This window comes from Pleurodeles waltl, chromosome 10 (assembly GCF_031143425.1).
Source record: "Pleurodeles waltl isolate 20211129_DDA chromosome 10, aPleWal1.hap1.20221129, whole genome shotgun sequence".
Classification (NCBI taxonomy): Eukaryota; Metazoa; Chordata; class Amphibia; order Caudata; family Salamandridae; genus Pleurodeles; species Pleurodeles waltl.
The window spans coordinates 1,014,927,360-1,014,953,679 of record NC_090449.1 but is presented as its reverse complement, the minus strand read 5'-3'; the positions used below and the strand labels follow the sequence as shown (position 1 = coordinate 1,014,953,679).

General features: G+C 44.8%; 1 protein-coding gene across 1 annotated transcript in view; it reads right to left on the bottom strand.

Moving 5' to 3' along the window:
- Positions 1 to 26,320, bottom strand: part of CPNE4 (copine 4) — a 1,215,102-nt gene that overhangs the window by 502,407 nt on the left and 686,375 nt on the right. The window contains exon 7 of the mRNA XM_069211919.1: positions 19,462 to 19,551. Within this exon, the coding sequence (XP_069068020.1) occupies positions 19,462 to 19,551 (90 nt within the window). The remainder of the gene's footprint in view (positions 1 to 19,461; positions 19,552 to 26,320) is intronic.

Here is a 26,320-nt window from a genome sequence, read left to right as displayed (position 1 = left end):
TTTTATGTGCATGAATGAATGAATTAATGGTATTGTGCAGCATGACAGTGAAGTGAATCATCTCAATGCCATGATATTAATTTTTATAGCTACCTGAGGTTGAAAGGCTGAGCCAACCCACTTAAATTAAAAACCATGAAGGTTATCAAAAAATTAACCAGTAGAGCGTTTTGTAAACATTTTAAGCTACCATGAGATACAATGAATGCTTTCCAAAAATCATAACGTAATAGTTATTTATTGACCCCAAACTGTAATTAACACCTACTGGCCTATATTGCTGTTACCAGTCCCTGTTAAGATGCTTTAAAAGCATATACCATTGTCCGATCTCAAATCTAATAACATTTTGGATGCCTCCCCGTTCAGCATCTGTGCTGCTAACACAGTACAGATTCAATTCCTCTCACTCTGTCTGAACAGCTGGAAACTATTCTCGATTATGGAGCAACAATTTCTCTCAAGCACTGAGTACCACAGGAACCATATTTGAGCCCCAAACTCTTTATCAATATGATCCGCTGGGCAGCCATGATTCGGAGCTGTGGCTTCGAGGTATTATCATATGCAGACAGTGCTTAATTTGTGCTTGTGGTTACCGGTGCTGAGCACCGGCACTTATTTTTGAGGGCCAGCGCTCAGTCTTCTGCCTCAAGCATTTGCTGTGAGCAAAAGACACGTTTGGGAAAGACGGAGGAAGAGAAAAACGAAAAAGTGTCACAATGAGAGAAAGCAGAAAGCTGCAAGAGTGAGCTGGAGGGGCAGAGAGAGGCTGTAAATGAATTGAAGCGGTCAGAGATGACTTCGGGATTACGCTGCCTCAGTATTCCGTGTTCGCAGATTTAATTGCAGCAACCCTGTGTTTAAGAGAAGGGCTTTGAGCATGGGCACCTCTTTATTTACAAATTAAGCACTGTATGCAGACGACACGCAACTTATTGTTTCATTGTTGAGTGGCCAGCCTTACGTCAAGAGGGATTTAAGCAAAGTCTGATTTCAGTTTTATCTTGGATGAGTGATAATTGTTTGAAACGTGACTCTAAAAAAAAACAAAATACTTATTTTAGGCAATGAGCATCAATTATGGACCAACCTCTGGTGGCTTACCAAACTTGCGCACCTACCCTGGTGGAAGTGGTTAGACATCTCGGGGTGAAATTTGATAACAAATTATCTTTTAAGAAACAAATCACCTCAGTGGATGCATCATGGTTGAGCATTATGAAACACTTAGAAACGCAGCCAGGATATTGGTGGTGCACGTTCTTATGGTATCGCATTTCAGCTAGCACATAATGCGTCAAGGGTTTTACTTAATCTTCCTAAAAATTGCTCCATCTTTTCTTTACTCAAAGATCTTCTTTGCCTGCCATTAGAAAAAAGAATAAAAGTCAAGATTCTTTCTTATGTACACAGAGCTACTTACACTTTTGGGCCCCTTAGCCTCCAAAATCTCTTCACGATCAACTCTATCTCCAGGTCACTCAGGCCCATATTTATACTTTTTGACGCAAAACTGCGCTAACGCAGTTTTGCGTCAAAAAAAGTAGCGCCGGCTAACGCCATTCTGAAGCGCCGTATTTATGCAATGACGTTAGCCGGCGTTAGCCGCCGGCGCTGCCTGGTGTGCGTGGAAAAAAACGACGTACACCAGGCAGCGCCGGCGTAGGGGGATATGGGGCTTGGGCGTAAAAAAATGGGGCAAGTCAGGTTGAGGCAAATTTTTCGCCTCAACCCGATTTGCGCCATTTTTTTCGACTCCCAACCCCCATAGAAATGACTCCTGTCTTAGCAAAGACAGGAGTCATGCCCCCTTGCCCAATGGCCATGCCCAGGGGACTTATGTCATTGGGCATAGTGGCATGTAGGGGGGCACAAATCAGGCCCCCCTATGCCACAAAACAAAAAAATAAAAAAATGACTTACCTGAACTTACCTTAATGTCCCTGGGATGGGTCCCTCCAGCCTTGGGTGTCCTCCTGGGGTGGGCAAGGGTGACAGGGGGGGCATGGGAGGGCACCTCTGGGCTCCTTCAGAGCCTACAGGTCCCTTAACGCCTGCCTTTTGCAGGCGCTAAAAAACGGCGCAAAAGCAGCCGTACGTCATTTTTTTTGACCCGCCCACTCCCGGGCGTGAATTTTGCCCGGGAGTGTAAATACGGCGCACATGCCGCGGAGTCACTTTTTTAGACGGGAACGCCTACCTTGCATATAATTAACGCAAAGTAGGTGTCCACGCTAAAAAAGGACGCAAACTCCATGGACTTTGGCGCTAGACGCGTCTAACGCCAAAATATAAATATGGAGTTAGTTTTGCGTCGGAATTGCGGCAAAAAATACGACGCAATTCTGGCGCAAACGGAGTATAAATATGCCCCTCAGATCCTCCGACCCTGGTCCCATACTCCCCACCAAATTCCATTGGAACCAAAGAGGTGGCCGTTCCACAGTGAAGGTCTAGGAGCTATGTTGTAGAAACAACTTCCACTGAAACTTAGAACACCTCAAATTGAACGAGATTCCTGAAAGAATTAACAGCATGGCTCTTCTCAGCTTCCCAGTGACTTAGGTTTCTTTGCCTAAGGATTTTCTTTTTAGGGTTCTGCTCAGTGCTTTAAATGGAAAAATAGAAGTGCAGGTACTCTGTAATAGAGTACCTGCTTGTTTCTCAGAAGTGCCGGTACTCTCCAATTAAAAGTATTACATTTTTCTTGAGATCAGCCGGTACTCTCCCTCTCAAAATAAAAAAGTGCTGGTACTCAGTACCGGAGAGTACCGGCCCATTTAAAGCACTGGTTCTGCTAGCACCTAGAATCCCATTTCTTGGGCATTAGTCACACGCCACAAATACACTTACATTTCATTGTCACAGAGAAGACCTCGTAGGGCACATACGGATTTGAAATTGCTCCCTTATATTACAAGTGCATTGAGTTTGTTCCTAAACTCAAGGTGTAGAATAGTCGGAAACTCTAGCGGTAAAGACAATGCAAACATACAGAATCTTATCAAATGACTATATCGCAAGGCAATGTATTTTTAGGTCTCGCTACAGACAGCTTTAGTTTTAGCAGTTGGCCAGTGCCCTTAAAAACACAACATACTCTACAGAACATAGAATACATAGGCAGTGGCTGTGGGTCAACCAAGTTCAGCCATTGTGTTGACTGGGTGACCCCCCCAAAGACACCCCTCAATGGGGTGCCTGTCTTATTTCGGTATCAGCTCGCAACATTTCGCTAATGTTTACATATTGTTGGTGTCACACGAAGCATTGTTACAAGTTGAACAGTAGTTTGTCTCCCTGATGGCAGCTGATCCTCACATATTTGCGCATTCACGCCCTGGACGTCCATTCACTGAAATGCCAGGGATAGCAAAAGTGACATCAGACGCCCCTTGACCTCCACTTTCACTCTCACACATACTTACACAGCACAACTTCATACTTACATACTTTCTCTTTTATAAACACATTCTCACCCACAAGCATGCAGACAAGATATATTTAATAGCATTTTTTACTTATCTCATTGCCATGGAAGGGCAAATTCCAGCTAATAGTACTCAATTTTTATTACACTAATAGTGAAAAATACATTATTCACTATTAATGTAATAAAAAATTGACAGAAAACAGAGAATGTGGAGTCCCAACTGACATCCACAAGGACGAGCTGCTCCTGTGTTCCTGGCACAAAATGTGCAACCTTTGAAGCTAGGGGTCGCAAGGGCAGTGCCAGGGGTCGCAAAGCCAAGTCAGGAGTCGCAGGCGACATCCTAAATGACGTCCATGACTCGCACTCACAAACACACGCACTTCTCTCTAATTGTTACCCGGAGCATGGCATCAGCAGCTGCAGCACTGGGCTGCTGTGAAAATCTTCACCTCATCAACAGCACTTAGAAGGAGTCACCTGGTGGCGCATTCGTGATTGGCAAGATGCCAAATGGTGCCACGCATCGTGACAATCACAATATACTGTCTTGCGAAAGGGCATCAGTAAACACCATGCCAGTGCCTAGAAGTCATGCCTCAGCACACCCGCCAGGACTGCGCGCTGCTCCACAGCCTCCCTTTGCTCCTTGCATAAGCCAGTTCAGAGCCTGAGTCACTGCAGTTCTTATGGCAACTGATCAGCTCTCAGGTCCACCTCTTAGAACTCAGTAGAGTGGGAAATCCTAGGCCTCAGTGTCACCTGTGTTTGCACTGTTGGCCACTGTACTCCCCAGTCTTGTATACCCTGGCACCCCATACCCACTTGAACCAGGTCAAATAGTCAAGCTATAGAACCTCCTACCACGCCTCCTGGCAAAGTTCCAGAGGTCCTGGAGACCACAGTTATATCCCTGCTCCCACAGCACCCTCTACCATTATTTACTGGGGTGTCATGTACCTCTCAACTTCACATCCAGTGCTTCTGGATACCAGGTGCGGAGCTGCCTTCCCCGCCCAGCTCCCAGCAGTTCATAACACAACACTACAGCCCCGGTACCTGGCCCGGCCAGACCTGCATCCACCACAACTCCTTCCACCCTACAGAGAGGTCTGTCACCAGTCATTCAACCTACTTCTAGAAACCAGGAACAAGGAAGTCCACCAACTGCCTTCCCTGTGGACCCTCAATGCAGCCGCGACATCATTATCAAATGGCTTGTTATAGTTTGAAACAAGCATTAGCACAGCAAATAGGGCTGGCTTTAATGTGCTACTGCTTTTAAGCAGAAATGCACAAGTGTGGTTTGGGAGTACATTGTAGTCAGACCTATGGGCTTGTTGAGGTATGCACACTGTATCATCCCTCGATGTGAATTCACTGTGAAGTCAGTATAACATGTCTGTACCCAAGTTCCAGTATCGAATAATTGATGCTGGTTGAATCTGTGAAATTCATATTTCCCCCCTAGAGTGACTTATGCTCAGCCCTAAATATTAGACTATGAGGGTCATTCAGACCCTGGCGGTCTTGGACCGCCAGGGCAAGAATGACGGAAGCACCGCCAACAGGCTGGCGGTGCTTCATTTCCCATTCTGACCGCGCGGTAAAGCCGCGGTCGCACCGCCGGGGACGGCGGTGTCCCACCGTTTTCCCATCGGCGGTGATAATCCACCAGGGCAGCGCTGCCCTGGGGATTATGACCCCCTTACCGCCAGCCTGTTTCTGGCGGTTTACACCGCCAGGAAGAGGCTGGCGGTAAGGGGTGTCCTGGGGCCCCCTAACAGGGCCCCGGCCTGCTTTTCACTGTCTGCATTGCAGACAGTGAAAAGCGCAACGGGTGCAACTGCACCCGTCGCACCGCCGCAACACCGCCGGCTCCATTCGGAGCCAGCTCCTGTGTTGCGGCCTCATTCCCGCTGGGCCGGCGGGCGCTAACTTGGTTAGCGCCCGCCGGCCCAGCGGGAATGTCAGAATGGGGGCCGCGGAATTTTGGCTGTGTGGCGGCCAAATTGCGGTTTCCGCCTGGCGGGCGGCGGTAGCCGCACGCCAGAGTTGGAATCACCCCCTACATTTGCTTTAGATATCAGGAAGAAGGGTGCGTAATAGTTATATCACACCTATGACCAAAGAATATCCTCTTTTTAAACTCCTATACTCTCTCACATATTCTTCAGCCACCTGTGGTTAACAACTATGTCAGTAGTTTCAGCAAGTATGGTTTTTCCTTTTCTTGAGGCCTGATCTCTTGTGTGCCCAGACTTCATCTTAAAATCGACCTACATCTGAGTATTTGGTGAAGAGCAGACAAGCACAAACAAGGCATTGTACCTCCAGCTCCCCACTGGCCATGCATCCCAAATCTAGGCTCCTTCTCAAACAAGATGTGGAACAGGGGTCAAATGGCAACCAGCAAATGCAGAATAGTCAGGAGTGCCACCATGAGAAGAAAGAGGGGTTTCAGTGATGGTTGAGAAGTTATTCTTCAGGAGAGACAGAGATGTTCGGGCGGGGCTTTCCAATGGCACCAGAAGCCAAATAAGAGGGGAGGAGAATGGGCAGCATAGTTGGGTCGGATGGTGTTTTCACCCTCTGCTTTCCTCTGCAAATCATCGTTACTTGCATGCTCATCTGAGAATAGTGGTTGACACACTTAGGCCCATATTTATACTTTTTTAGCACCGCATTTCCGTCATTTTTTTATGCAAAAGCAGCGCCAACGTACAAAACACAATTATATTTTGTTAGTTGTGCCTCTTTTGCATCAAAAGATGACGCACATGCTGCGCTAAAAAAGTATAAATATGGGCCTTAATCCCTACCCTGCTTGCATTCTTAGAGCACAATGTTCATGATCATCCGTATTTCTTACCCTTTCCCATTCTCCCACTTCTGTCAACTTTACTTACAATATTCCCTTTCCATTCTCTCATTTCCGTGTCTTTTCTTCCATCTACCTTTTCCACTCTCACACTCTTCTCATCTGTACCCTGTCCTTTCCATCTTTCCACTGCTCTCTGGTCTTGGAAGTGTCCACACAGTGGAATATAAACCATAAATCAATTCTTCAGCTGGGGATATTATTCTGGCTTGCTCTAATACATTTAACATTCCCTTTCAAGGGGTTCCATCTCTGTGAGACTCCCATGTCAATCTGGCATTGTTGGCATTCACGTCCTGTCCCAGGTTTTAATTAAGCAATTTAACGTTGCTCTGTCTCAATATTAGTCGTGAATTCTTCACCCCCAAACCATGCATATCCCACTTGTTGGCTAGATGTGGTGTAAAACCATGCTAGGAATATTACCTAAATCTTTAAACCCCAGTTTTCTTCAAGCACACTGTGACTTTAGTGCCCTTGAAGACCAGGTAAACACAAATAAGACCAAATTAGCACAAAGCAATGCTGCAGGAGACCTCCTCGAGGGCAAGCTATGCATTATGGTGTACACCATCCGAGGCCACGTAGCCTTGTGGAACACCCTACCGATCATGATAAGGGAGTGCATAGCCCTCTCCCAGGTGGTGGCCCTCTTGTGCTTGCTATAACACTTTGAAAACCTACAGTGATAGTCTCTATTAAGAGGTTTCAGAGCCTCAGCCCTTTATTACTCAAACTATTCTGGAATACAAGCCTTCACAATATTGCCTTGCCAAAACATTTCCTTCCTACTAACCTTGGTGGCCTTGGGCATCAGACTTTTGGGCCTACTAATACGCGGCTACCTACTGGCTAGCAGGACAACACATGGCTGAGACGGGCCTTACTGCAGACGAGATAAAAAATGGAGTACTGTGTAATATACTATTTCTGAATTACAGCGGACATTCCGCCTGCGCCCCCCTTTTAGAAGTGGTAAGTACCTGTCTTTGTAATTCATTGGAGTACGATAAGGCTGTGCCCGCATGTGCTTCAGCAATTCCACTGTTGGGAATCATGCCCGCCCCACAGCACTCTCCTCCCATTACCTCACTCAATTGTAGCCCTCTGGGTTATCCTCTGTAGGGGTTCTATTTGACAATAGACTCCTGCTGGACTTTCTAACAGTGGATACCCAAAGCGAACTCCCCGCAGGTGAGTTGTTTTCCTATGGCAGGATACTTCTGGGCAATACACCATACCTGAGCAATACACCATACCTGGCAAACTCTCCATCATGAACCCCCTACTCACACCACAATGCAGAATCCTTAACCCATTGGCCACAGGAGGAGTCTGATATCCTAGCTATACAGAGGCATCGGACTAATGTAGTTGTACCTGTACTAACCCTTAGACGTAGCTGGGAAGATGAGCCTCAGGCCGCGTCCAATGACAAAGAATCAAAGAGTGGCAGGCGATGCTGCTATACACCTCCCAAATACCTTGCAATGTATGCTTTACGTATCTCCAGACATGCATTCTCCAGAGCGTAACTTACCCCTATGAAGATACAAGCACGCTTCCCAGGTGCTTCTCTAAACTGCCCCCGATGTTAGGCAACACCGGCCCACCTGACTCATATGCTCTGGTGCCTTGAAAAACAGAGGCCCTTCTGGTCTGTAGTGCTTCTCACATGCAAACAGCGTTAGGAGCGACCACCGTGTCACTCTCCTGGAGACGTACTACTAGGCTGCTACCGCATAGCCGAAAACTGGGCTCCAACATTGGGCTCAGGCAGAGGGCACCTACTTACATATAGAAGAAAAATGGAGGCGTCTTCGTGTCCCAAACGCTGACCCATGGGACATGCACACTACCTGATGAGTTCTAATGATGATCGCCCGTCCTGCAGGGATGCACACCTGATAGGAGAAGCTGAATGATGCAATTCCACTCCTCCCCTCTATCACCGCATAATCTGCACCTGGACCTGGCTTCTTACTCTTCATCCTCATACTCCTAACGCTATTCCCCTTGAACTGTCATCTCCATCATATCCTGCTTCTCTTCCTATACTGTTATACTACACCAACTGCGATCCCCTGCCCCCGCAGACCTCTTATTATTTGTTGCTTTACTGTTGTTGTTAAAACTACAAAGTCATCATTTCTCTGGGAATAATGATCTACCCATATGCATGTACTTGACTGCTAAATGTATTACTGGCACACTTTCTCATTACTATGTAAAAATCAACACAATTTGTTTTGAAAGCACAAAGCAACACTAAGCATGCTCCCTGTCCACTACCCTTGGGCCACTCACTGCACCCAAGGAATTCCCATGAAGCACCCTCCACCAGCACTCAGAACCTACTCCCCTGGGAGTGTTTAGGACATGGACAGGCTCTGGTATGGGTATGGTACAAACTTATTGCATATGAGATGAGCAAGTATCCAGCATCGAGAGGGAAGAATAGCTGACCCTTCACTCAACTAGAAAGGGAGTAGTGATGGCTTCTGATGTACACGCCTTCCTAGTTGACATCACTTTGCTCGGAGACCTGCTCCAGAATGTCTTGTGGATCTGTTGCACTCTCTGAAACACATTAACTGCTGTCCTGAGCACCATAGACGGCTGGAGGCTGAGGGATAGACCCATCTTCTTGTAGAAGTCCTCCAGTTGCCGGCAGATGGGACTTAGCAAGACACAAAGCGGTCCAGCGAGGGGTCGGGATAGGCGCACAGCGAGCACCTCCTTTGATGTAAGTGTGACTATAAGGGGACACTCCCCCTCCTGGAATCTGAGGCCAGTTGCCTCAATCATTAGGGCCTCCGCAAGGTAGTTCCTTGCTACAGGTAGGCCCACTCTATCAATATATTATATACTTCTCCCCCCCCCCCCCTTTTTTTACGAGGGGAGGCTCATCTATCTGCACCTTGCATGATGGTTAGGGATCCTATGCCCTGAAGAATGCCCCTAGACCTTCCACGGCTCATAGTAGAGGGCAGAAACATGTCGGCCAATTTTTAGTGAGGTGACCCAGTGAGTCCTTGATCTCACCGTGGCGTCCCGCCCTGTTTTTAGTTGCACCAGCAGTTACCACTATTAAAAGTGTAGACTACACACAGGTAACTGCCTAGGTGCTTTTATATCCCCGTAGCTTAGCTGGATCCCATTATCTCCAGATAAAATATATTTACGCACTCCCTCCCATTCTTTTGACGGTGAGTCCGCCCAGGTGGTACTATCCTAGCTGGGTGGGGCTAGGTGGTCAAATGAGGAAACATGACACTATATAGTGTGTGAGACCACCTAGTCCGTAAAAGTAAATCCCCCCTTCCCTCCCTCACCCGACACAGCACCCACACCGCGCATTTTCTAAACCCAGCGAGGTCCAGGAGCCCACGGACAATCTCTTGTAAACTGAGCTCCACATCATTGGTGAACCCCATACCTTCTTGTGGTAACTTAGCAAGGCTCACCAGACCCTGCACGCACTCGTGCGGAACTACCGAGATGGGCACGTGCAGCTATGTGCTTTCACCGAAGACATCTTCTCTCATCCCCTACTTTTTGGAGTTTAATTTTTTCTAATATATTTTCTCATTTTAGATAATCTTCACTATAAATAAACATTAAGTTCCTTTTACTTTTAACAATGAATGGCAGAAACATCAACTGCAATATGTGTAACAAAAAGGTTTACAGCTTCAATTGCCTCATTGTAGCTTCCACTGTCAGTGGGAAACACTAAATAAATTGTTTGCATCACAGTAGAAAGCATTCATATTCAAGATGGGACATTGCAGTTTCCAAGTCAAAAGTTATTTCCTTTCCCCATGGAAGCTTTTTCAAGGCTTGACTTCTACTTCCCTTGCTATTTCCCTAGCTTGGTGTGAGGGTGCTTAGGAGTTTGGTGTGTCCGGGAGTCTAGCCTGGAAAATGAAAGCTTTTGAAGTTTGGGCCACTTTACAGATGGACTACTTAAGGCCTTATTCAGAGTTTGGCAGACAGGGTACTCCGTTGCAACGGCTGTTAAACTCTTGTCCATCCACTCACTTTAGAGTTGTGTGGATTATCAGGTTTTTGCTGACAGAGTAAAATGTTTTGCATTGATGTAAACCTTCCTCCGATGGTGTGATGAGTACACGGCATTGGGACTAAGCCATCCAACCTTCCGTTCTATTTGGGTTGGGTGGATAGTTGGATGGCTTTTTTACTGCCCATTACCACTAGGAATATCCTGGTGGTGAGGGTTAAAAATAAAGAAAACTCCCATGGTGTAATGGACATTTTTTTTTCCTTTCCAAAAAATGGAGGGTTTTTTATGGAAAAAACTTTAAAATGTTTAGTGTAAGCATCCATCATCAATGAAGGATGCACACCAAACATTTAAATGACTTTGCAGTTCATACAAACCCAGAGAGTTCACTCTAGGGCCGACTGTGGACTCTAAATTTGGCAGGCAGAGTAAAGGCAGAGTGGCAGACTGGCTTAGTTTATTGATGCCACTCGAAGCTGAGTTGCCATTTAAACACGCATTTAGGCACCTCATATACTGCCCTCAAAGTTTTACTTTGGGCAGAATCTTCTTGTTTTGCATTGCATAGCATTATAGCCCTTGCTACCTCTGACAAGACAGTGAAGTAATTTATGGAACAGGTTGCATGCAATGTCAGGGGATACTTGCTTTCACATTTCCCAAAACTTCCTTCCGCTTGTGGGTGAAGTGGTGAATTTTGCCCCAAAAACCTTGCAGCATCGAAAATCACTTCTCGTCCAGCGTACTAATTAATATTTTGTAGGATATGTACCTGTAATTTTACATCCTGTTATCCAATTTCAATAAAACCCTTATTTTTCCTACAATTTTATCATCTGCATATATAATCATCGGAGCACCAGTTATTTATGCATTACTCTACAAACCATAAAGCCAATATCCGCATGTTAAATTAAAAGGTTTTGTGCATCACAGCTGTTCTGCTTTTTATAGTAGAATTGTGAAAGATGTTCCTGCATAAATTATACCAAGGACGTCCTTTCCTTGCTATTCAGAAGGCAAACATTTCTAGGTTTCTGTGGGATGACTTTCTTTCTTAGAAATTAAAATGTTTATTAATATTTACTATTATTAGTAATAATAGTAGTAGTAGTAATAAGAAAACTATTTCCCATACACTATAAACATGCATTTTTTTTTTACAAAACAGTAAACGTGTATTTGTGTGAAAGGGGTAACAGGGCATAGTTGTGTGAGATTTTTGTGCTCTAGAGAGGTTTTAAATAGTGTCACTGGGAAATATTGCAGCTCCACCATTTCTGAAAATATTATGCATTTTTTCTCCACACTTCTAGCATCAATGATATGTTGCAATGAGTTTTATGATTCTTCATGGGAGATATTGTAACTGGTTGTACACATGGTGCCGGTGAATTTGTGGTGGGCATACTACTGGAGTTATGGCTAAATAAATTAAATAGAAATGTGTATGTGGATTGCCTAGGCCACACAGACAGTACTATGTCTGAGTGAAATGGGAGAGTCGGCCATTTAGGAGGCTGGTGCATTACCTCTCCCCATTCCAATCTAACCCACCCAACCCAACAGGGTTATAATTTAGGATATCAACTTCATTTTAGAGATCTACTCCCCTAAACTTTGAGATTGGTAACAGAAACTCATAGGAGATTTTTTCAATTTTAGTTTCACCCCCAATGTTTTTTGTTCAGAGCACCTTTTAAATATAGCAAAAGTTGCGCTCTAGTCTTCTGAAGAGACCACACCCTTCTCTTGGTGGACCTCATAGCTGGCACACTAAAGACTAGTCTGCGCTCTCCCGAGATCCGGCCAAGCCCAGCACCAGAACCCCCGGTCTTACCACCATGACCTGCCCTAAGTCTCACTCGATGCTCTGTCCATGAACTCCTAACACTTGCACCTATAGTGTAGAGTAACACAGGGATCCTCTATTAGCCCACCCTATTCAATATGTATATAGCCCCTCTGGCATACTTGGTATGATCCTTCGGCTTCTCAATAATACCATATGCAGATAACACTGAGTTAATCCTCCCAATTGGAGATGACATTGCCACAGCTCAAACTAAATTCAAACACTATCTTTCAGCAGGTGCTGCATGGAGGAAAGAAAGCTGTCTCACCCTTAATTTCAGCAAGATAGACCTACTGGTCTTCAGTAAAATCAGCTTAGCTAATGATTCTCTCTGATGGCCTTAAAACTTGGGGCTGCACCCATCCCGGCCGCCTCTGTCAAAAACTTAGGAATTTGAATTAATTAATACCTATTAAAACCTTTAAGTCCCAGTCTCAGCCACAGGCGCCTGTTTTGGATTCCAAAAATTTCTCTACAAATCTGGGATTTCCTACCTCTTTCCAAGTGGAAAACCATTGTTCATTTCCTTATCACGTCACATCTAGATTACGAGAACTCCCTATATTTGGGTCTACCCAAATACACTGCTACACGTTTCCATGCTGTTCAGAATGCAGCTGCTAGAACAGTTCTAAAATTACCTAGATGCACATCTGTATGCCTCCATCTTAAATGCTTACACTGGCTTCCATTTTGAAATTGAACCAAATTCAAAGTTCAAAGTACTAAGGAAAATTCATGCCTAAGTAGCTCAAAATCATGGTCTGACCCTGAAAGCCTGAGGCAACGCTGAGCATCTTTTTATAATTGCTCGCACTTACCACACCAGATTGGGTGGCGTATCCATTCCCTACCTGGTTGCTGAGCTCTGGAACTCACACCAGAGAGAAATCTTTAGATCTTCCTCTGAACAAATATTTCACTTACAATTAAAAACCTGACTGGTCACTCAACAATAATTTATTCCTTGTTCTGTGGTTTGATAGCATTGCAACACTTTGGACAGGGTATTGGTCTGCAGTTACTAAACACATCAATCATTCATTCATAAGGGTCCTGTCGGGCCACAGGTGAAGGTACAGCACAGACATTGTCTATGGGGCCCCAACTGTGGTGGCTGTGGTCATTTGCTAGAGCTATCCTAGGTTCGCCCCACTGCGGCTCTGCAAACTGGGACACGCAAAACACTTTCTGCACTTGACTCTTAGGGTAGGAAGGCAAGCAGTCACAGGCTTCTCAAAGAGGTAGTGTACACAATTCAATTGGATTAGCAAATACTGAGTAGTATACCTGTTAGCAATACCCAGTAAGCGTTACAGTTCCCGCTTCCATTAATCTATCCCTACCCGGATGACCCTATTAGCCATAGTTCAAAGCAATTTGTGAACAGAGGGATGAATTAGACACAGGTGCAGATTACTCCACTTTGACGCCCATGGGTTTAGCGGTGTAACTCAGTTCCATAGTGCTTATCCCAGAAATGTCCATTCATCAGCAATGCTGTATCTTTAGCAGTTACAGACTTCTCAGGCTAAAATGGTTCGACTTCAGCTGTGACTTACAAATTATATAAACACATATACAATACATTTAAAAAAATAAAAGTAAAAGTAACTTGCCTTGCTGCACGTCCACGCTCCAGTCTGGTCCCTCTACTCCAGTCTGTGCACAACCAACTCCTAACCAATCCTGGCACTGCACTCATAGCATTAAGGCAGCACCATCATTGGTTGGGGTGGGCCTCCCTCAGTGCTCCAAAGGGCATTGGGGGTCTGTCCTTGCTCTTAACCCACTTTGTGTCACCCCTTCTTCCTGTCCTCTAAGTTCAGTTTTACTTCCTATTTTCTCAGTACTCCCAGCTTTTTCAAAATTATGCTCATCTATGTTCCTTCATTACAAACCTCTATGCATATTTTGTCCCCTAGTCAAATCATGTCTCATCTCTATTGTGATTATTTTAACTAGTGCAATGTAAGAGACATTTGTCACACCTTGATCTGTATCTGTAAAGGGCTCCAACACCTTTGGTTATCCTATGCTACAAAAATTTTTTAAATAAGTAAATATGTGAGTCTGCCAGCAAGATTGCTATCTACTGTCAGTTCAGAGGATTTCTCCTCAGGTCAAACTCTCTATCAAAAACACTGTCATGATCACCATAGTTGTCTCACAAGCGGACAATTTCAGAACCTTAAACACTAGAGCTGCAAGTCAATTCTGATAATGTCAATTAGTCCAGGTCAATAGAACATAAGTGATAAGCGTACTGAGATATCAAGATACTGAGATATCAAGACTATGTCACCCCTTCTTTGAAGGTCCTACCCTCATTCCCAATAAAGGAGCAATCTCAATTAAAAACTGTGTCTAGTGTAATGTGTGGTTGCCTCACCTGGTTACTCCACCAAAGTCTTTTAGACTTACTCTCCTCCTAGATGACTAAGGTTTTTTATCTCTCAGAGCTTCCATAATTGTTCGGAGCAATCCCTGCAGATTCAGCTTCTGACTTTTTTAACAGCAATGGCAGCTCATATAATTCCAGAAAGAGACCTCGTGTAGTTCAGGTGTTGGCTGACAATCCATCTGTTTTCCACATAAAAGTTCACATAACATGTTCTGCCTAGCGACCATCAGTCAACTCACTGCCAATTTGTGCCAGCCAGGGGCACACAGCAGTGTTTAATATCTGTTAACCCGATGAAACCAGAGATACTTTAGTGGGTCCTTGTTGGAAATGGCCCTTCCTCCAGGGTCATCCTAGACCTTTTGCCTTTTCCCTCCACTTTTTGCTGAATTTGTTTTTGTTAGCCTTGGGACTTTGCTAAACAGTGCTAAAGCGCATGAGCTCTCTCCCTTAAACATAGTACAACTGGGTCACACCTGTTTGAAATATTTAATTTACTTGGAACTCCCTAGTAAAGTGCACAATATGAGCCAGGGCCTTTCAATTAAATGCTACTATTGGGCCTGCAGCACTGAATGTATCACCCACTACAGTAGCCTTTCAAACATGTCTCAGGTCTACCACTGCAGAACCTGTGTGTGCAGTTTTAAACTGCTATTTCCAATCCTTCCTTTTTATTACATGTAAGTCACCCCTAAGGTAGGCTGTAGTTAGCTCCAACAGCAGGGTGCAGTGTATTTAAAAAGTTGGACATGCACTTTTAAGATTAACATTTCCAGATGGTGAAAATCTCTTTAATGTGTTTTTCTCTATTGCAAGGTCTATCTCTCCCATTGGATAGCATTGGGATTACCATAATTCCAATTGGGAAGAGATAGAAATATCAAGTTTGGTGTCTATGGATGCACAATTTAAAATCACAACTTATGGTGAAGCCGAATTTTAAATTGTAAGTCTGAAAATCCCAGTTTTAGAAAGTTGGCATTTTCTTACCTTAAACAATTCCGTGCCTTAATCTGTCTCTGAATACACATCTGAGTTGGGCTGGATGACAGCTATGCTTTGTGAATTTCCTCTAGACAGCCAGGACATTCAACTGCATCTACATTCATCTGCATACTGATTGGTCTTCATTGGCAGAGGGAAGGGAGGGCTTGACACATTTCAATAGGTGGTTCTGTCCTGCAGTGAGAGGGATTGGACTTGCTCTCTACATCTTTGAATCCAAGAATCTCCAAGGTCTTGTTGGCATGCCCCCTGTTCTTCTGAAGTCTCAGGTGCATCAAACACTGCTGCAACTCACCTGCTACTGCCCCTGGACACTGCCATCTATGAGTCTACCTTATCAAGTGATGCCCCCCTAGTCCCGGACCCTTGGAAGTGGGCCTAACATGCTCTGCCTTCAGTGATTTTCAGCAGAACTGCTGCAATGAAACATTAGGTAACATGAAGCAGCACAAAGCCTAGCTGCACAGCTGCCACCTTCACCAGAATCAACGGCAAGTGATGCGAAGCCCTGTAAAGTCTTGCAACGCAGCGCAGCCGCCAGATCCACAGAAACTGACGTAGCGAGATGCCAAGCCCTGCGAAGCCCCACTGCACAACTCCCTGGGACTGATGGAAAGTGGTGCTAAGCCCCACAAAGCCTCAGCGCATAGCTCCCTGGGATCAACGCAAAGCAATGCCAAGCCGCGCAAAGCCTCACCGCGCAGCTTCTCGGACACAACACCAGAAGACACGAAGCCTCGTAAAGCACAGCAGCGCAGACCACGCACTAGGATTTAAGGTACTGTGTTCAGCGGGCCCAAGTGGGTCACTGTCGCTGACCCGCGCTCCATCGTAGTTGGCCTGAACTTGTGACTTTGTCCCGGTCCATTGTGACCAGCTAACTACAGTTGGCACTTTGCGCTTCTATGCACTATTTTCACCTAAATCTTTCTAATTGCATATCTCAGGATCTACTCATTGGATGTTTGTCATTTTGGTCTTATTTTAATCAGAAAACAATTAACTGTGTTTCTAAACTGGTCTTGAGTCGTCTTGTGGTGTTTTCACTGTGTTACTGTAATCAGGTGTTGCACAAATACTTGACACATTGCCTGCTAAGTAAAGCTTGACTGATCTGTGCCAAGCTACCGGATGGTGAGCACAGGTTAATTTAGGTTGTGTATCTGGCATACCCTGAGTACAACTGTGGCCTCTACTTGGACAGGGTACACACCTCTGCTAACTAGGGAGCCAATTTATAACAGTCCCCCACTTCCAAAGCTTCTCAATGCACATCTCTTACGACAGTATCGAAAAATTCCAGTGCTACACTGTATAAATTACAAAGAGTTGTTTGCATCTGATGAAGAGTCGTGTGCAGATGATGTCCTTGGAAGCAACTGTGAAAAAAACAGTGTTTAGCACAACGCTAACAGTTGTACTATGGTGCATAAAATAGACAGCGGTGCCTTTCGTGGAACTTAAAGTTGTAGAACACTCTCAGAATCAAAGTCTTACACAACAGGCAAAGATTAAGGCATAAACTGTAATTCTGTAGAACATAGACATGTTACACCTGGGAATACCATGCAATACTCCATTTGCTCATTGTTTGGGCCTGATTTTATTTTTGTTTGAGACAAAGGCTGATCACACTATTTTAGCTGGTTGGCTTTGTACCAACTCCAGGCACTTTTTGCACTGGCCCCCGCGACCCCATGAACCCCCCTATGGGTACATTAGCAGGGCAGTTGGTCCTGTAAGCATTCTTAGCACCGCAGTTGCATCAACTTTGGTTGAAAAGTAGCTTTTGCGTTAGACAGCTGATCAGTGATGCCGTGTGTACCGCCTTGCACTAAACACCATAGCTTAGCCTCACACGAGTGCTGGTGCAAAGCTATAATAAATTTGGGCCCCAGTGACCTGCCATGTTTACCACCACTGAATGCACACTTATTTTTTCACCAGGATCCCAAAACCCTGTCAAGTGCTCCATTCTTGCTAAAAACGGTATAGAGAGCTGACTAAAAGATCGAAACACTTTTTAAAGAATACAAAATTAATTGCTTGTACAAGAACTGTGAGTCACGTAAACACAAACCTATGACCGTGGCAGGTGGTCCTAGAAGATATCAAGAAATGACGCACACAAGAATCATCAGAAAAGCCCCAAGGACTATTAAAACATGTTGAAAATGCATCTGCTAATATGCCATCTCCCTTGAAGCAATCTGATAATGGCTGCATAGCCAATTAGGCCACAGTGTGTTGGGAATGCAGTACAGTGCGATTCCTGCTTCCCTTGTTAACTCTGTGAATGAAATGATCAACTAATTACTCTGGAAGGCGATTTTAGTAACAAGTACAAACCTGAAGTAGGGTAGAAAAATGTGATGGAGCTCTTGGAAGTGGTAGTATTCCATGATTTAATCATACAAGGTCTTTTAACATATTTATGGACACTCCTCCTGAATCTAATGCAGCTTTCAGTATTTATTACATACCGTCCTCAAGACTCATTATAATAACTTCAATAGCACATATTGTCTTCATGGTGAGGCTAGTCGCTCACAGTGTCTGAAAGTAAATATTATTTCCCTGTGACTATATACACAGAATATGCCCAGCAGAGCCATTTCTAATTATGGAATTTCACACCAAGAGATCGATACATTTAAAGCAGGAGTGTTCATTATACACCCCGGAAGGCCTGATCCATGCCACGTTTTCAGGATACCAACATCCAATGCTTACAGTAATGATTTTCATCGACATGCACTGCATGCCAATGATTCCTGTAGGTATTGTGAAGATGAGGATGTCCAGATTCGGCACGCATTATTTTCACGCACTTGGTATTTTTTTTTTAAACTAGTGCCACATTTGCTTACTTTAAAAAATAAATAAAAAATAAATAAAAAAGGCTAGAAAATCCTGCTAGTAGTACACCTTGAAAGAATAAAGTTGCATTGAAGCGGTTAAGGTTTGTACAAACATAACCCAGCAAAAAAACCTTATGTGGAAAAGTTTAACATTTAAAATGCAAACTTTCCGAGTTGAACTGCAAATCTTACATGAACAAGCAGTAGACATCACCAGATGTTTGGCCAAGGCCCAAAACAGAGTCTAGTCATTCCAATTTGGACATACACATCAAAGAAATAAAAGACGGACATTCTCTACACATTTTTTTGTCATTTTTTATCTGTCTTATTTTCAGTACCACAGATTATGTTAACAGAATAGAAATGTTAGAAAAAGCCAAAATATCAGCAAACAACCATTTAGCGTCAATATGCGCAATGCTCATTTACAAACTAAAGTAACATAATGCAAAACAAATCAGCCTGTGATAGCCCACATATAAAAATAATTATGCTCTAATTTTAACATACTGTGTTTGGCATGAGATCGGCTTGTGAGTCCGATCATCAGCGCATCATTGGCTTATGCCATTATCTTCAATTGTTTCTGAGACCCATTGAAGGAGGGAGAGTTTTAGGGATCGGGCAAGATAAGGCAGTTTACCTGGGTCCAGCTTCCACTTTATTAAACATGCACATTAAAAAAATACAAAATAGGGGCTGCAAGGGCAGTAGGTGGCGCGCACATCCTGGACAATGTCTGTGTTCTACTCTTCAATAGAAGCCGAACCACAGCGAGGATGTAACTGTCTCCGAGCGCTGTATTTATGCAGGAAAGCGCCTCCTCCTGATTGTAATGGAAGGTAGGTACCAGAACTGCATTGATTTTGGGCGCCCTGGGACCCACAGGACTTAGGACTGATCCCCACATCCTGCAGAAGGGTAGGCGCGTCTGCTGTAAATCCTCCCACCGCCCCGAGTATCCGCGATTCACCCCCAAACCTCACCTTCAGCCTCCGCTCGTGATCTCCGCTGCACAGGGAATTTAAAGAGACTTTAAATGTTTTCCAGGCCGGATTTAAGTTGTTCATCACCACCTGGGGCAGAAAAAAATATTAAATTTGAAGCAGAAATAGGAAAAACCCAATAATTGAATTGTGGAAATTGCTCGAAAGTGCGACATTGTGAAAACACTTAAGAATTGCAATGATGATAATAATGGTTGTGAAAATGGTAATTATGAGAATAATGAAAATAACAATAGATTAATATTAATAATAGTGCGACTATTAACGCAAATAAAATCAATGATAGTGATATGACCCATATTTATTTATTATTATTATTATTATTATTATTATTATTATTATTATTATCATCATCAAAGGCATAAGGTGGACCAAAAAATGAAGAAGCATAAACCACTCATTCCAATGTGTAACTAGTATGAATGCCAAGCGTAATCCTTGTGTCCGCTTCGAAGGATGAGTGGCTGAGTCAGTCCTGCCAAGGTTTGACAGTGAGATCTCCCATGCACACACAAATCCCAGCAGTGGACGCTCAACCCATTCATCAGTCTTAGCAGCCAGAAGTGGGTGAGGGTGGCTGAAAAGTGCGAATTGAGGGAAGCGCTACAAAAAATGATTTAAAATGAGTACTGAGCTATGCATTAGTACATTTGTGACTTTGTGTGCTCATTTGCCATTAACGAAAAAAATGACACCTGTGTAACAGAACATTTGTGAATATTGTATAATGAAGATATGAGTATTTGATTAGAAGCACTGGTCTGAAGATAACTGGAAAACAGTGGCCAATACCTTGGACCAGGGGAGCGATTTACAGAACTCAGAAAGCACTGGGAGCTGACTGACTCACACCATTTGAAACGCATAGAATGAATGAATGTAGTGTGCCCTCATGTGTAATTGAGTGAAAAACAACGAATAGATTCATGACGATTTTCCTATGAGTACTTGTGATCTACCCTTAACCTTAGAGTACTCCTGATTTACAACTGCATTCCAGGAGTAAGTCTGGCTTACTCCTGGAATTCAGTGGCATAAAAAAATATAAACGCAGCTCGATTCACCAAGAATTTACTGTAATTTACTCCTCTTTGCTTACTCTTGAAATTCCATAGATAAGATCCTTAAAATTGTAAGCTCCTTGAATTCAGGAATAGGCCAGGAGTACTCAAGGGCCCAGCTAATCGGATACATGTGTTGGAATGTTTCAGTAAAGTTTTACTTTAGAAGGTAGACTTTGAAGAGGTGGATTTTTTGGAACCCATGAGTTGGGAATCAGGTGGTTGTCATCAGGCAAATGATTTCAGTACCTCGGTGTATAGTGGGCTTATAGTTGAGTTTAAAACTTTGTGAATCTCAGAATACTTAGACAGTAAAACATATGATTCTAGTTAATTTTACTCCTGCAGTTATTCAAGGGTTGAGGGTATGATGTTTGCCCCGAGTTGATAACTTTGAAGAGGATGCAATAGGTTTTAAAGGTAATTCTTGCTGTTAATAGCTGTTAGTGACTAATGACTATGTGCACCCTGGTGCCTTTCCAAATACACCTGCACGTGCATTCGGGAAGGCAGCAGGCCACATAGGTGATTCAGCCACTTGGCACCCTTGGAGTAAGTATCACTGCAGTGGCATGTTGTCCTCACTTTCCTAAGAAGTAGCACCTTAAATAATAATAAGGCACTAGAAGATGCTTTGCAACCAAGGCAAAGTAAACCTGCAAGCCTAAGTGTTATGTTTTGTTCATTTGTGACTCTCCTGTCACTACAGGACACAAGAATAATTGATAATGTGGCATCCCTAATGCCCTGAAGAAAATGCCACAGAAACAGACTGAAACATATTGTCCCCAAAGAAGATGTTCCTATTAGCACCCTTAAATTAGTTTTAAACGTATTTAGGACACCCAATATTAAAGGGAAACAGGGGTATCCCATGAGTATTTTTCAAAAGTGCTCCCTGGAATATGATTCAGTCTGTCCTGGTTTATAGGGTTTGAGATAAAACACCCTGATGAAGTGTGTCACTAATGAAGTGGGTGAGGGTCTTCAAGCTATTTGTATTTGTGACATTTCCAAAACACGTTAAGGTATCAAAGGTATCAAAGCGCTAGAGAGAAAAGGGGAAACCAGGTAACCCAAGGCAGTCCAATGCAAGCAAACCACTGCTAAGTAGCCCCTACCAAAACCTAAGATGTAAACAACCAAGTTTTGAGTTGCTTGCGAAACAGTAAGTGTGAACTAAGGCTACGGATACGTTCAGGAAGGAAGTTCCGCGGCTTTGCAGCAGCAAAGGAAAAGGCCTATCCCCCCACCTGGCTTTCTTACACCCCGGTACTACCACCTTATGTCGTCCCGCTGATCTCAGATGTCTCCTGGGAACATACCAATTCACGGTTATCTCAAGATAACTCGAGCCCAGAGAGTAAAGAGCTTTATGCATCAGGCAAAAGGCCTTAAGGACACTTGCTTCTTTACAGGCAGCCAATGGAGGTGTCTCAGCCCTTAAGTAATAGATGAGTCGTTGGGTAACCCCAGGATTAAACATGCAGCCGTATTCTGAATGATTTGTAGCTTGTTTAGTGAGAACTGGTTGATGTTTAAATACAGGGCATTATAGTAATCCAGTCGAGATGAGATAAAAGCTAAGACCACTGGTACCAGAAGCTCTTTAGCAGAAGTGGCAATATTTTCTTCAAGATTCTAATCATCCAAAAACACAAACTGACTGTTCTATTAACCTGGTTGTCAAAAGTCAAGGTGTTGTCAAACACCACACCCAGGTTTTTGGCTGCCACTATTCGGACAGATAGAGTACCGCAATTATCTGGCCACCAACGTTCAGTCAGATACAGCTGTCCATTCCAAACACCACAATCTCATTTTTTTCCCCATTCATTTTAAACCAGTTCTCCCTCATTCACCTGCTGCCTTCCTGCATAGAGGCCCGAAACCTGTTCTCTGACACTTCCCAGTTGTTAGAAATGGGGTTTCTGATTGGCTAGGGTATGCACCTCAGCCAGGCAGAACTTACCCTCTCTAGTCAGGGCAAGGGAGTTACACGTCCAAGATAACCCCTGCTCACCCCCTTGGCACGAGCAGTCAGGCTTAACCCGGAGGCAATGTGTAAAGCGTCTGCACAACACACACAACACATGTGACGCAATATCCCCACCACAAAGGAAACACAACACCAGTTTTTATGAAAATATACTGTATTGTACACAACGCAATTATCAGACCAAACATCACATATCAGTACTATCCTGCTACCTTAGCAGTTGTCAGAACGTTACACATTAGTTACTCTGCAAATTAGCAGTAGTCACACATAACACACAGGTTACTCGGTATTCTGCAACATAAGCAGTAGTCAGGAAACAAGTTATCACATTAGAACACTTGTCATAAGAATATCATAAAACACCCATAGTAGGAACATTAGAAAACTTATGGCAAGTTAGGGAAACATATTAGCAAGTCATGCACATAAAAGGAACATTTGCATACATATGTGAAACACTTCATCAAAGTGGATAGGTTAGCATTACATCTCCAGTAGGCCCGACAAGGAACATTAACAACCATTATCACTGAAGTTATGCAGGGTATAGAACATTCTCAGATGCCCATATTATCAGTAGTATCTTCTTAGGAGTGCCACAACCACTACCTGATAAGCACCAGCGCTTATTTTATCAATGGGGTGGTAATTTCCAGTCTCTGTCGCGAAGCGCAGGAGCACCTCTTTGGGGAAATACAGTACTCCGAGGAGCACTCGTATACCGAGTGTATCTCCGGTGAAGATAGGGAGCTCAGCAGGGACGGGGCCTCCGGTGAGGGCTCTCTTCCCGTCCTGCGAGATGTCCAGCAAGATGGTGCTTCTAGGAGCACCGCAGATTTAAGGAAGGAGCTCACCGTTCCTTCCTCGTCCGATAGCTTTGAAAGGGGCTCGGCAGGGACAGGGCTCTCGGTGGGGTTCCCTTCCCACCCTGCAGACTGCCCCGAGTGAAATCTCTGGGAGAGGAGAGGCGGGAACGGGCCCTCACCACTGGGCCACAAAAGGGGGACCGTGCTCCGCTTTCCCGGCTTCAAGATTTACTGGCCCTCATCTCCGTTACTAGGAGCATTACGGTACTTCTCTGGCTGAGCCTCCACGGCTCAGGAGGCATGACCAGTTGGGCCATGCCTACAGGATTCCTCCGGTGGGGCCTGACTGACGCTCCCTGAGGCTACAGCTGCCCAGCCGGTCCCTGGCAATGCTGGCAGCCTCGAGGGGGGTGACCAAAGGGCACAGAAGGTCCGCCGCCCTCCTCCCTGGATTAGAGGCCACAACGCTCACCACGTGCAGCAGAACAAGGAATGCCAGGTCGCGGCGGTGACTTCTCCAAGGCAAATGTCAGAGTGCGCCTCCCAAGATGGGGGGCCGTTACAAACAGAAGGCACTCCTCCAGGCGCTACACCCACCATCTCAAAGTATGGCTCCAGGCACCATACAGCCACAAAGGAAACACTCCTCATATGATAGTTGCAGGGGTCAGGGGCCACAGCACCCTGCCCCAGGGGGACAACAGTGAAACGAAAAAGGAGCACAGGTGGCAGAGCCCAGCAGCAGGCCAGCCCAAGGAGAACACAGGCATTTACTCAAAGTGAACCAAGCAGGTCACAGGTCAGCACAGCAGCAGTAGTCCATGGCGGTTCCCGGTGAGTCCCTCCAGCAGCATTGTGTCCAGTTCCAAAGTCTTACAAAGAGTCTCCAAATTGTGGGGGAAATTCCCCTGTACTTATAGTCAGTTCTTACAGTGTTTTACAATGGTAGGGAGAGAAGGTTCCAGCCAGTTACAACTGGTTCTGGGAGTGCCCCCTCTCTCCTTTCAGCACAGGCTCCAAACATCAGTGGGGGGTTAACGACCCCATTGTGTGAGGCCAGGGAACAGCCTTTACAAATGCAGGTGTGCCCCGCCTCTCCCTTCTCTCAGCCCAGGAAGACTATTCAGTATGCAGATGCACCTCTGTGACACCTCCACCCTCCCTGTGTACAGGCTGTCTTAATAGTATGCACAAAGCCCCAACTGTCACTCTGCCCAGACGTGGATTGGAGTCAAGCTGCAAAACACCAGAGTCATAAGCACCGATAAATGCTCACTTTCTAGAAGTGGCATTTCTGTGATAGTTAGAAAAAATACACCCACACCAGTAAGCAGCATTTATTATCACCATCACAACCATACCAAACACGCCTACGCTACCCCTCATAAATCAGACAATACCCCTTACCCATAAGGTAGGGCATTTCTAATGCAATCCTATGAGAAGGCAGCACTCACAGCAGTGAGACACCAGTTAGGCTGTTTGTCACTACCAGGGCAGGCCACGCAACTTGGCACATGTCCTGCCTTTCTACATACATGGCACCCTGCCCACAGGGCTAGCTAGGGCATACCTTAGGGGTGACTTACATGTAGTAAAAGGGGAGTTCTGGGCCTGGCAAGTAAGTTTAGATGCTAGGTCCCTGTGGCAGAAAACCGCGCACACAGGCCCTGCGCTAGCAGGCCTGTGACAGGTTTGAAAGTCTACTTCAGTGGGTGGCGCAAGCAGCGCTGCAGGCCCACTAGTAGTATTTAATTTACAGGCCCTGGGTATAGAGATACCACTGTACAAGGGACTTATAGGTAAATTAAAAATGCCAATTAGGTATAAGCCAATCATACCAACTTTAGATGGGAGAGCACCTGCACTTTAGCACTGGTCAGCAGTGATAAAGTGCTCAGAGTCCTAGAGCCAACAGCGAGAGGTTAGAAAAACCAGGAAAAAGGAGGCAAAAAGACTGGGGATGACCCTGCGTAAGGCAAAAAGTCCAACACCAGTCATCCGAGATGGAGACGATGATCTAGGTATCGTCCACATAGGACGACACCTGGAAGCCAAAAGATCGTACTAGTTTCACCAGGGGGCAACATACAAGTTAAATAAAGTCAAGCTAAGGGATGACCTTTGGGGAACTCCAAAGGCAAGCTGAAAGGATGCTGCTCTGAAATCACCACAACTCACTGCAATCGATCTATCATACAGGAAGGACTCCAGCAACTTCAGTGCCACATCCTTCAGCCCAGCCTGCGGCAGCCTTTTACATCATCAGAGCAGGAAAAATAGTGTAAGAGGCTGCTGATAGGTCTAGCAAAACCAGGATAGCTGCACCTCTCTAACACACTAATGGCAATAAGTGCTGATTCAGTACTGTGATTCTTCCTGAACCCATTCTGCGAAGGGCTCAGGAATTCTTGTTCAAGGTTAAAGTTGGCTATTTCCTGGTTTACATGCTTCTCCAAAATCTTTGCAGGAGTGGGCAACAGAGAAATTGGATGAAGATTTTTTCAAATCACTGGAGTCCCATCAGATTTATTTTTCAGCGGGACAACCACCGCCTCCTTCCAGACCTGAGGGTGCACCCCAGTCTTCAGAAGCTCCCCAAAGAACATCTTCAGGACCTCAACTATGAGGTCTGACACCAACTGCAGGACCCTGGGCGGACATGGGTCATCCGGGGACCCCAGGGTCTTGATCTTTAGCACCGGCAGCGGGGAGAATCTGGCTAAACACGTGGGTAAGTTGTTCTAAGGAACAAAAGGCCAAAAACACAAATGAAAAGAGATTAGGACATAAAAACAGTTAAAAACAGCAAGCGGTCTGCGCCTGCGAAAATACCTTACATCACCTATATTCCCCTCAAACTAGAACATAGTAGTTCTTCATTGGGGAATTCCACTAGCCTTAGGGTTAGAAACCACTGAAACCACTATAGTAGATACCACCATTGGTTACTTGGGTGCAGGAGTCTG